The following is an 11,821-nucleotide window of genomic DNA, read 5'->3' on the forward strand; positions in this document are numbered from 1 at the left end:
CCGGCCCATTATATATTTTTTAAAATATTATAAGTAGGCATTAATAATGATATAAGTAGTTATTTTAGATATTGAAAGTAGACATTTAGGATAATATAAGTAGACATTAAAAATATAGTAAATAAATATTAATCTTTAATGAATTGGACTTAAAATACGTGTTTCAAAAGATAGTCTCTCAAGAGACTAGCTTTAATTTTAAAAGTACAAACATTACATTTAATTAGAATCCAGCGATGCCGATTACAATAATAGTCAAAGCCACACGAGTTGAACGAAATATCAGTAGAAAATAGTTTTAAAAAAATAAAATAAAGAGACAACTTTTATTATATTCTTATCTTATTACTACTTTCCACTTTTCAGTTTTCACAATCCTCCGCGGTTTTATATTCAACAATCTACTTTCAAGTCAAAGGATAGCCTCTTAATTCAGACATTTCATTAAGGTCAAACCGTCAAATATAATTACTTAATATCTTTTAAACAATCTATTTTTTTTGTTTTCTTTTTTTATTTCCTTTTTCTTGTCTTTTCCCCTTAAACTCTTCTATATATACTCCAATCTTCTTCTTTTTTTCACACCATCAGACTCAAAAAAACAACAATCTAGAGTCTAGACAGAGAAATAAAATCATCTGAAACAACAAAAACAAAAAAAGAAAAACCGAGAATTATTAAGAAATAGAAAATGAGTATTATTCATCTTGGTTATGGATTCTTCTTCTTCTTGTTATGGAAGTTTATAAATGTTTGTCTTTTATCACCATTTTTAACCCTCTGGAAGCTTCGTAAGAATGGGTTAAGAGGACCAATGCCAAGTTTTCCTATGGGAAATTTGGGTCATATGAAAAAAATGTTGATTAAAGGGAAATTTTCATCTTCATCTTCATCTGGAATAATTTCCCATGATATACATTCTTCTTCTCTTCCATACTTTTCTCAATGGAAAGGACTGCATGGTACGTATCGATATGAGTTCTTATATATTAGATTCCACCAAATTTAATCAGCTAAAATCAGTTACATTATGTAAAAATCAATTACAATTTGGAAAAATTAGTTTTAAACAATACAACTCATTTATAATTTATAACTAAAAATATGTTTCAATCAGTTAAATTATTTGAATTATTAAAAATTAATTGTAATCAGTAAAAATTAATTTTAATGAGTAAAATTAGTTTCAATCAGTTGAATCAGTAAAAATAAGGTAAACCAAAAATGCTATCCTAAATTATGTTTTCTTTAAATTTATCGAATTCCTTCATGTATGTGCATGGTGAGAATATGACAAATTGCTGTTATAAGGATGAAAGAGAAAACTCTCGACCACTTGACTAACTAATAATGCTCTAAATAAAAGCTAAGTAATGATATGTTGGAGTGATTGAGACAAAATACATTGGACTTACTATTCACTTTTTTTACTAATGAAGAAGTTAAATACAAACATTTACGCTAACAATATGATAATTTAAGTGATTTTAATATTGATTTGATTATTGATGTGCAGGAAATGTGTTTGTATATTGGATGGGAGTAGAGCCATTCTTATATATAGCTGATCCCGAGTTTTTGAAGCAAATGTCTGGATGTGTGCTAGCCAAGAATTGGGGCAAACCTAGTGTTTTTAAGAATGATAGAGTACCAATGTTTGGAGAATATGGTCTAAATATGATAGAGGGTAATACATGGGCTTCTCATAGACATATTATCACGCCGGCTTTCTCTTCCACCAGCTTGAAGGTATGCAGTAAATAACATATTACGAGTTATAACTATCAGTTTATTAACTATCGATCTATATAAGCTTGTTGTTACATTGTTTTCTTAATATGGTATCAGAGCTGATAAGTATGTAATTAATCATTAACAATTGGTTCAACTATGGTTCATCATAAATTAATTAAAAAAACTTAAAATTTTTAGCTTTATAAAGAATAAACAAAAATAATTAGCTTTATGGTTCATCTTATATGTGTAACTAATTGATATATTGATAAATTGTTTTTAAACTTTAGGGCATGGCAATTTTGATGGTGGAATCCACAACCAAGATGATTAGCCAATGGACTAGTCTCCTTGAAAATAAAAGCAAGCTTGAACTCGATATGGAGAAAGAAGTCACAATGTTAGCCGGAGAGATAATTGCAAAAACTAATTTCGGAATCAACAGTGAATTAGGAAACGTTTTGTTTGAAAAATTAAGATCTATGCAAATTACCTTATTCAAACATACGCGTTACGTTGGTGTTCCTTTTGGTCAATTGCTAGCCATACGTCAAACCCTAGAAGCAAGAAGGCTAGGACAAGAAATTGACGACATATTATTGTCCATTATAAATGCGAGAAGAAAACTTATTGGTGTCGAACCTCAACACGATCTTCTTGGACTATTGCTCGAGAGTGAAGAACGTGTCGATGGGCAATTCGTAAGGAAATTGACAAACAGAGAATTGATTGATGAATGCAAGACGTTCTTTTTTGGAGGGCATGAGACGGTTGCATTAGCAATGACATGGACGTTAGTACTTTTGGCCATGTACCCAAAATGGCAAGATGAATTAAGAGAAGAAATCAAAGAAGTGATTGGAGATAAAGATAGCATTGATTTCACCATGCTTGCTGGTCTAAAGAAGGTAAGAGATTTATCACCAAACAAATTATTTTGTTTTTGTATGCTTAGTATCATCTAACATGATCATCAATGCATACATAAATAAGGTTTTGTACACTCCATATTAATACACCATGCATGTGTTATCTTTGTTCCATTTTAAAATTTTAACATATGATATATTTTTACCTGATGAGTATTCTTATTGTAGAGCATATAAGTTATTTTTACACATATTTTTTTTTCTTTCAAAAAAAAAAAAGTAGAAAAATTTATTATTTTATAAAAAATTATTTCCCAAATCCAAATACCTCATTTTTATCTCTCATATAATGGAGTGCATTTTTAAATTATTTGCATTAAAAATCATTTGCCCTTAAAATATACTTGGGCATGTGAATGCATGGCATTGAACTAAGATTTTACCTTAGTATGAAAACTTCCATATTGGTTTCCTCTACGTCTCATCAAAATATTTCCGAAATAGGAAAGAGCCGAAATCGATGGTCTATATGTCAACAAGAGAAAATATTCAGTCAATCCGTCAATGGTTTGACCACCAACCAAATGAAAATTACAATTATAATTTTTTTTAATTAATTACGCCGTAATGAGCACAGTCCAAAACTCCAAATTAAATATCTGACAAAGCTCATTAAACAAGGTGTCCTATCCTATTAACTGTTAATGGCCCAACTATGAAGGTTTAATTTCCTTTTTTGAGGCCCATTTCAATACTTCAAATAATCCATAACATCTAACGTCAATTTATTTTGATTCATATGTAAATACCGTAAATCGTAATAAATTCTTAAAGTTTAAAGAAAATTAAACGTGTGTTAATTTTGCAGATGGGATGGGTTTTTAATGAAGTATTACGACTTTATCCTTCATCGCCAAATGCGCAAAGGCAAGCAAGAAGTGACATTCAAGTAGAAGATAGAGTGATCCCAAATGGGACGAACATATGGATAGATGTTGTGGGCATGCATCATGATCAAGCTCTATGGGGAGACGATGTTAATGAGTTTAAACCTGAAAGATTTGACGGGGATTTATATGGTGGGTGCAAGCACAAAATGGGTTATTTACCCTTCGGATTTGGAGGAAGAATGTGCATTGGTAAAAATTATGCAGTCATGGAATACAAGATTGTTATGTCAATAATTCTTCGACAATTCTCATTTTCAGTATCACCCTCATATCGACATTCTCCGATGTATTGTTTCTCATTTAGACCTAGTTCAGGCGTGCCTCTTATAGTTCAATCTTTATAAAGTTGTATAACAACATTGATAGAAATATTAGAATTGTTACAAATATTTCGATTGTACAACATATACTTTTTTTATTCGTTTGAGATTGCTGTTGATAGTAATATGTGAGGAGAAATGACACTATAGTAACTAATGTAACTAATGTGCAAAATATATAGCCGAGTATGTGATTTGAGTAGATCAGTATATAGCGGAGTAGCATGAAAATTTGAGGTCATTATACTATACCCTTGTAGAAGTATATAGGAAATCAAAGAATTGTTACCAATATGTAATTCATCTTATATGATTTAAGATTTATAGATATAGTATGTCTTGAATCAAAGCTGGGGAGTAGCTAAAATTTATTTGGATCTCATTTCACGAAATTTGAGTTATATGTTATGACTAAGGATGATCAGAAGTGTATGTATAATTTCGGGGACGAAATTATTTTAAGTTTGGGAGAATGAAATAGACTACATTTAATAAAGCTTAATTATAAGTTTATTAAGCTGATTGGGGTTATTAAGTAAGTTAATTCGAGTAATAATATTATTATTTTGATAATATCGACTCAAGTATTTCATTTGTTAACATTTTCAAGAAAGAGGTATATTTTATTTAATGTATAAAATTTATATAAAGAATACTTCGATAAAAGTGTATTTTGATTATATTTTATTAATTGATTACTATCTTATCTTTATAAAAATAAATTTAAATAAAGTATTGAAAAATAAATTCCTAAATGCAATCCTTATTCATACTACCCATTTACTTATTTCATAAATCGTCTATTATACCCTTACAGCATGTCTTATATAAGACTGTCTTACAATGAGACAGGTTTAATAGAATTTAATGGGTCAAAGCTAAAAATAAACCACCTTTACCATCAATAAACCGACACACCTCTTCCCTCACATTGAAATCCAACCGACACACCCATCCCCTTCCCTTCATCCTCTACTCTTTCCTTCTCTCTCTCCCCTCACTCCTGCGCACCACCAGCCGCACAGCCCTCCCCCACGAACAACCACGAGCAGCAGGGACTACGTGGCCTCTTCCAAGCAGCAGAGCAGGCCGCGTGTACCCTCACAACAGTCGGTTGTCCCTAGTGCCGCCACTCCTTCCCTTGGTCCACCACCACCACAACAACCACCTACAATCTTACCTTAAGTTGAAAGGTCCTTCAATGGTGATTGAGGTAATCCACAAACTATTCTATTTAAGTATTAAATAAATGCTTTAAAGTAGTTTGGTATTTGTGGATTCAATTTGGGGTTTTTAAATCAAATTTAAGCATCAACGTGAATTTAATTAGAGTATATGAGTTTAATTAGTAATTGGGTTCTTGCTAGTGTTGATTAGTATTGGTTATTTGGGTTATTTGATTTCTAGTATAAGACTTGGTATTGTGGATTTTGAAATTTCAGTTTCGAAACTGAACTTTCTGTTTTGGCTATTTTAGGGATGGTTCTGATTGTTTTTGGGTTCTTATGTCTTCTTGAGATTTGTAGAACTTTTAGTCGCGGTCATGTGGGCACTGGATTCGAGATAAGTTTGTATGAGGAAGTTATGTCCAAAATACTAGTAGACTGTCATAAAGATCGACAATGAGGTTCCGTTTTGTTATGTCCGAATTTGTGTTGCTGTTATTGAAATAGTTAGAGTCGTTTTGGGGTTTTGGTGTCTTCATGAGATTTGTAGAGCTTCGAGTCACGATCACGTGGGCACTTGAATCGCTCCAAAATGAGTTTATATGAGAGAGTTATGTTCAAAATAGTGAAATACTAGCAGGCTGTCTTGAAAATCCAAAATGAACCTTCTGTTTTGGCTATTTTGGGATCATTCTAATTGTTTCTGGGTTTTAGTATCTTAATAAGAATAGTAGAGCTCTAAGTAACGGTCGCGTAGCCACTTAAATCGTCTCATTTGGTTTCCGTATGAGTGAGTTATGCCTGTTTTAGTAAGAGGTGTCCTAAAACCATTACGGGATTCCTAATTTGGGATCAAGAAATATGAAAATTAATTGGATAATTAAATATTTTTGGATGAAGTATTAGATTCTGTTGAGACTTGTTGATAGTAGGAAGAACAATGACCTTTGTGTTTAATCAAATACATTCTAATAGATTAAGGGTCTTGGTGTAACCTTAAATCCTTGTGAATCTTGATATGTAAGTATGAGATGGATGGACATTGAATTTACGAAATTGGTGGAACATGGTTGTTTATAAGAAAGTATTGGATAATTGATATTCTTGAATCGACTGTGAGATTTTAAAGGTTAGAATGCTAGCATAACTATTGGTTAAGCTGCGGTCTTAGGAGGAAATGCAATAAGTTACATGTTAGTATAGTAGTATCGAACGCTCTCTAGTGATGGTTTGATCTTGTTATGCTCCAGGAGAGGATATCATCGAAGAACCCTTCTAGTTGATATATAGCTGGATTCGTTACCTTGAAGCGACATCGTCGGTGAGTAGTAGCAGTCCCTTAAAGGGTCTGGCCAGACTACTTTTTGGTGTAAAACAGTTTTATCAAAGTTCTTTTGAATTGCAAATTGTTGAGACAATTGTTGTTGTGAATGTTTATGCTGATATTATGATATGGTCAATGGATCGGGCTTGCGAGCTGGTCATTGACGGAGTTGAGGAACAATGTTCCCTGCTCCCTGTTTGAAGCGATTTGTCATTGAGATATTGACTAGCTTCACCCGAGAGTGACTTAGCCTTAGAGCTATGGATGAGCCTCTCAACTAGACTCCCTGTGCGCACATAGATCTAGGGAACTGATGTTGCTCTTAAACCATTGTTTTGAATTGCTGAGTTTTGTAGTTTTGGATTATTACTTCTCATTCAGTTTAATCTGATTCCCTGTTGTTTCCATCTTTTAGTTTGATCACAGATCGAAACCGGTCGGGAACGATGGGTTAACGGTGTTGAATAGCGTTCCAAGGATGTATATTGAGCTGAGCACGTAGAAATTTGTAGTTTTGTATTAGGTTTTGGATAAATGTATATTTGTTTTGGCTGTGCTGGTTATATCGGACTTGTAGAAAATTGTATGATTATCTTGTGTATTAGTTAGATGTTGGTTTTGGGATTTAGCTGAGTTAGTCACGTTAAAGAGCTTGTGACCCCTTTGTCCAAGTTTTGGAAGTGTGATTTCAGTTTTTTGGGAAACAAACCCAGTGATGACCCTATTTACCCAGTCAACGGTAAGTCAGGTTGTTACACAATACATGTCCTTCTCATACCCAAAGGTAAGTACCACTTTGAAATGAGGAGCAATATTTTAACTTGTGCCTTCCGTCATGATGACTTGTATTACTATGTCAAGGAGCCAACTCAGTCGAAATATCAAGCATATGTTTTTAGCTTTAAGATATGTTGTATACTCTATTATTATATAACGCCACTTCACACATGGACATTGGCTAGATTGTGGACACAACACATTCGCTCCTCATACTTGATGCTAAATATTACACTTAAAATAATAAGATGTGGATGAGATTCCACCCCTGGCCATTTTGTCACATTTGTTTCTAATAACTTTTTAAGGATCCAACTCATCCATAAATTTAAGTTGATAATTGTAGTCTTAACCTATGTAACATATTCTATCACGTCCCTCACATGAATGCCCTTTAAGCAAAAACTGTGTACGTTTTAACTTATCTTGCTCAATTTTTGCGGTAATCTTCCACTTGAAATGAGAGATGAATGAGATTTAAAATTGTGATATTTTGTCACATTAGCTTTAAAAAAAACCATGTCAAGGAACTAATAACTAACCAACCAAGTGCTTAAGTAGATTGTTCAAACATATGCATTACCACATTCTCTCACACGAAAATTCTTTGGCTAGAATTCCTCTAGAATTGAGGGGGAAATGAGATTTGATCCGTTAACCTTTCGTGACGTTAGTTTTGTACCATGTCGTCAAAAAACTCATTCAACCAAAAGGTTGGGCTGATGATTGAAGCATGATCAAGATATATCATATACTTTAGTTATCTAACAAATACCCGAATTTACTACCCCTATCAAATTGATTGAATGGGTCAGTCGGGTTTGACCCATCGGGTCATAGCATTATTATTATTATTTTATTTTTATAGTTATATAATAGCTTATAAATTTCATGTAATTTTTTTCATCTAAATTAAAATTTATTTATGATCAAAACTTGGCCAAAATGAAATTTTCTAGTCATAATTATTGAATAATGACTAAAAAAAGTACAATTTAATAGAAAAAATAGTAAATTATAACTCAAAAAATATAGCATGTACTTCATAAACAATCATGTTTTTATTTACAAAAGCAGACTTAGTGTCGCTACTTCTCAATCCAAACGCTTGGCAGAATCTAGTAGGTAAGGATCTTTTAGTAAATGTTCATTGAATTCGCGTCCGAAATAGTAGAGTAATAAAGTGGCATTCATAGAAAAGTAGGTTTTGAACTAAAGTGTTTACTTTTTCTTGGAGTAATTCAAATCAAATCAAATCAAACTATATACTAAGTGTGCCATAAATTCACATTTCCAGCCTGTTTTAAGTTTAAATAGCTCGTTTTATATGAGATACAATTAGTGAATATACGAAATACATATAAATTAGGTTGGACTTATTCTGAATATGCACACCATTTTTAATTTGTCGATGTGGAATAACTCATCCCAACATGATAAAAAGAGAAAAAGGTTTTTTAAGACTGTCTCACTATAAGGCAAACCCATACAATCAGCTTATTTCTCTAATTGATCGCATTAAGATTTTACGTGATCATTTTAAGACTATAAGTGATCACTATAAAACAATAAAAAAGAATAACTTTAGAACTCTAAATGATCACTTAAAAAGTGTATGTGAAATTAAAAGTGAAAGTAATCACTTTAGGTTACAATTACAAGTGATCACCTTAACAAAAAGCTTGTATTCAACAGTTGGATGGTACAACCACTCATAAATTGGCCAAATAGTCAATAATCCAATTTTTTTTCCGGTTTTTAATACATTTTTACTAAATTTAAGACTTAAAAGATCAAATTCAAGACCTAAAAGGCCAAATCTAATACTTAAAAGACTAATTCCAAAACTTAAGTGGATTTGGTTTTAATTCTTAAATTTGTTATCATAATTTTTTGAAACAATTTTCTAATTTTAAGCTTAAAAGACCAAATCCAAAACTTAAAAGATCAATTTTAACATTATTTTATATTTGTCCTTTTAAGTCTCAAATTTTGATTGTTAAAAATATATACTTCTTCCAATTCACTAGTAATGTCTCATTTGCTTTATGCACTCTATCTAATGTACTTATTTAATTCTTAATATTTCTAGACATGCATAATTAAAAATTATGAAAAGTTGATATAAATAATCTCTACGTTGAAACAAATCAAACAAGATCCCACTTGACTATGCTTTAACTTATAGATTAATAATAAAATATAAATTAAGAGTAACAGGTGAATAGTGTTCAAAAAGCAAATGGGACATTATTAGTGAATTGGAAGGAGTATAAAAAAGAAAATTTGTTATATGAGACGGTCACACCGATAGACGCGTCTTATGCATGAGTTGAATAGTCCATCTAATATATGCTATGAGAATATGAGCTCATTATAGGCTCCTTATTTGAAGTCGTTTCACCAAGAGACAATCTCTCGTAAGAATAGATAAATTTATAATTATTGGTTGGGCTTTTTTGAGGTTAATGCAGGAAATAGGCAATTTAAATATTAAAATTAGCATTTTATGTCATAGAATGGGCAATTTAAAATTTAATTTTAAGTGATTAAAAATTTTTTTATTTAGGTTGCGCTGGTCTCATCTATGTGGCCGTAGCATAGGAGGGTGACTTGAGACTGTAGGTGTCATAGGACCAACAAAATAAAGTCACACCGTAAAATCGTCCAATTTTTATGAATTAGTGATTAGATAATGTAAGATCACAACTAGACCTGGGAAAATTTGATCCGACCCGAAAATGAACCCGAGACCCGACTCGACAAAACCCGAACCCGACCGACCCGAAAGCGACTTAATCCGAAACATGACCGACCCGATAATTACCCAACCGAAAATGACCCGACCGGAAACCGACCCGTTTTGACCGATTTAATTTCAATTTTTAGAGTAATTTCAATGTTAGAATTCATTTCAAATAAAATTTTAGTTTTCAAAGTATCTCAACATATTGAGTATATCACTTGAACCCTAAAACTCATCAATAGATCTCAAAAAACACGTATTTAACGTCTTTTTAGCCATCGTAATTATTTTTCTTTAAAAACAGGATGTTATAATCATGTTAATTGAATACATGTATCTTGTTAAATCAGTCAAATGAGTTTTTAATTCTTCTACATTTCAGTAAGCAAATCAATATAATTTATACGAACGTTTCGCACGTTTGAATGAGCTTTTCAAAAAACGAATGTCGCTACCCTAAATTATAAAACGCGTATCTTATAAGACGAAATAAGTACTTAGTTAGTTGTATATCTTTCCAACATGAAAATTGTGAAGATAATTTTAACGTCATTTTTATCTAACGTTACAATTATAATAAACAAAATAACTTTTATAAAGCGCGTATCTTACAAGTCTTTCAAAATAAGTATTAATTCCCCTATTTTTCTTGCACTTAAATGAACCTGAAATACCAACTATTTTTTGAAAATCTTACATGTAATTTCTCTAATGATTTTTTTTAGACATTTTAATGATTTTTTTTATGTTGAATTAGTCGATTGGATATTCTAATGTTTTATGGTAACCCGTTGGGTCAATCCGAACCTACCCGAAACCCAGAGTGATCCGACCTGAAACTGACCTGATCCGAAACTGACCCGACCCGAAAGTGACCCGACCGAAATTGATCCGACCCAAAACCCGACCGACCGACCGTTTTCCCAGGTCTAATCACAACTAAAGGTATGCAGCGTGGCAGAGGCCATTGAAAGCCCGTAACTAGACCCATTTTTAAAGGATCAATTCTGTTAATTATATTGAAGGGTCGGTCCATTCAGAACTTTACCTGATCGGGCCGGTCTTTTAACGGATCAATTTCATATCACAAATAAATTTTATGCTGTGACCATGAGTTTTTGACTTCTTTGAAAAATATTATTTTTATCTGTATGATAACTTTAAGCTTGTAGTTTTTCCTCTACGAATACAAAAAATAAGATTTTTTTTAAATTTAGTTTATTATTACCTATCATATTGATCTTTTTATAAAAACAAATGTCTTGATAGATTTTTTGAAAATCTTTTTAAAATAAATACTGAACTTAACAAAAGACTTAAGTTTTGTCTACCACTTAAAATATTTGAAAGCTCGAAGTTAAATACGGATTTAAAAAATATTTTTCTACTATGTATAAAAGTCTAAAAGTTTAGAATTATCGGTGAATTTCCGCAAATATTAAGAAATTCCTTTCTTATAAATTTTTTGTTTCAGTTCAATTCTTGTCCTCGTTATTTTGTTGTTAAAGTGATGTCAAAAATACTAGTCAATGCTTTAGAGGCAGAAGTGTATGAATGGTTAGTTACTAGTATTTCAACAATAACTAGTAAGCTACATCTTAGAAAAATAAGACATCAAAAAATAAAAAACCCGGTTGGATTGGGTCGTGATAATGGGCTTTTGGTTCGACTCAGCCTGATACCTTGAACAAAATATAAGCTATACTTAATATTTCATTCGTTTCATTTTACTTACTACATTTTACATTTTTATATTTTTATGCAATCTAATGCTTTATTTTAATCATTATATATTGAGTTATTGGTAACTAAAAATCATAAAAAGTTATTGTTATGCAAATCATGCAATTAAATAATTCAAATAAAATCTCAATTGACTATAATTTTTCTTACATATTAGCTGTAATATATAAAATAAATTAAAAAATATTAAAT

At 31.4% G+C, this 11,821-nt stretch overlaps 1 protein-coding gene across 1 annotated transcript; it reads left to right on the top strand.

The window, feature by feature from the left end:
• The first annotated feature begins 583 nt into the window (after nucleotides 1-583).
• On the top strand, nucleotides 584-3,940 carry LOC130806872 (cytokinin hydroxylase-like). The gene is made up of 4 exons (XM_057672098.1): nucleotides 584-962; nucleotides 1,517-1,749; nucleotides 2,025-2,642; nucleotides 3,472-3,940. Exons 1-4 carry the CDS (start codon nucleotides 692-694, stop codon nucleotides 3,895-3,897), a joined length of 1,548 nt encoding a protein of 515 aa, XP_057528081.1. The 5' UTR covers nucleotides 584-691; the 3' UTR covers nucleotides 3,898-3,940.
• The last annotated feature ends 7,881 nt before the right edge of the window (nucleotides 3,941-11,821 follow it).

Source organism: Amaranthus tricolor, chromosome 2 (assembly GCF_026212465.1).
Source record: "Amaranthus tricolor cultivar Red isolate AtriRed21 chromosome 2, ASM2621246v1, whole genome shotgun sequence".
Classification (NCBI taxonomy): domain Eukaryota; kingdom Viridiplantae; phylum Streptophyta; class Magnoliopsida; order Caryophyllales; family Amaranthaceae; genus Amaranthus; species Amaranthus tricolor.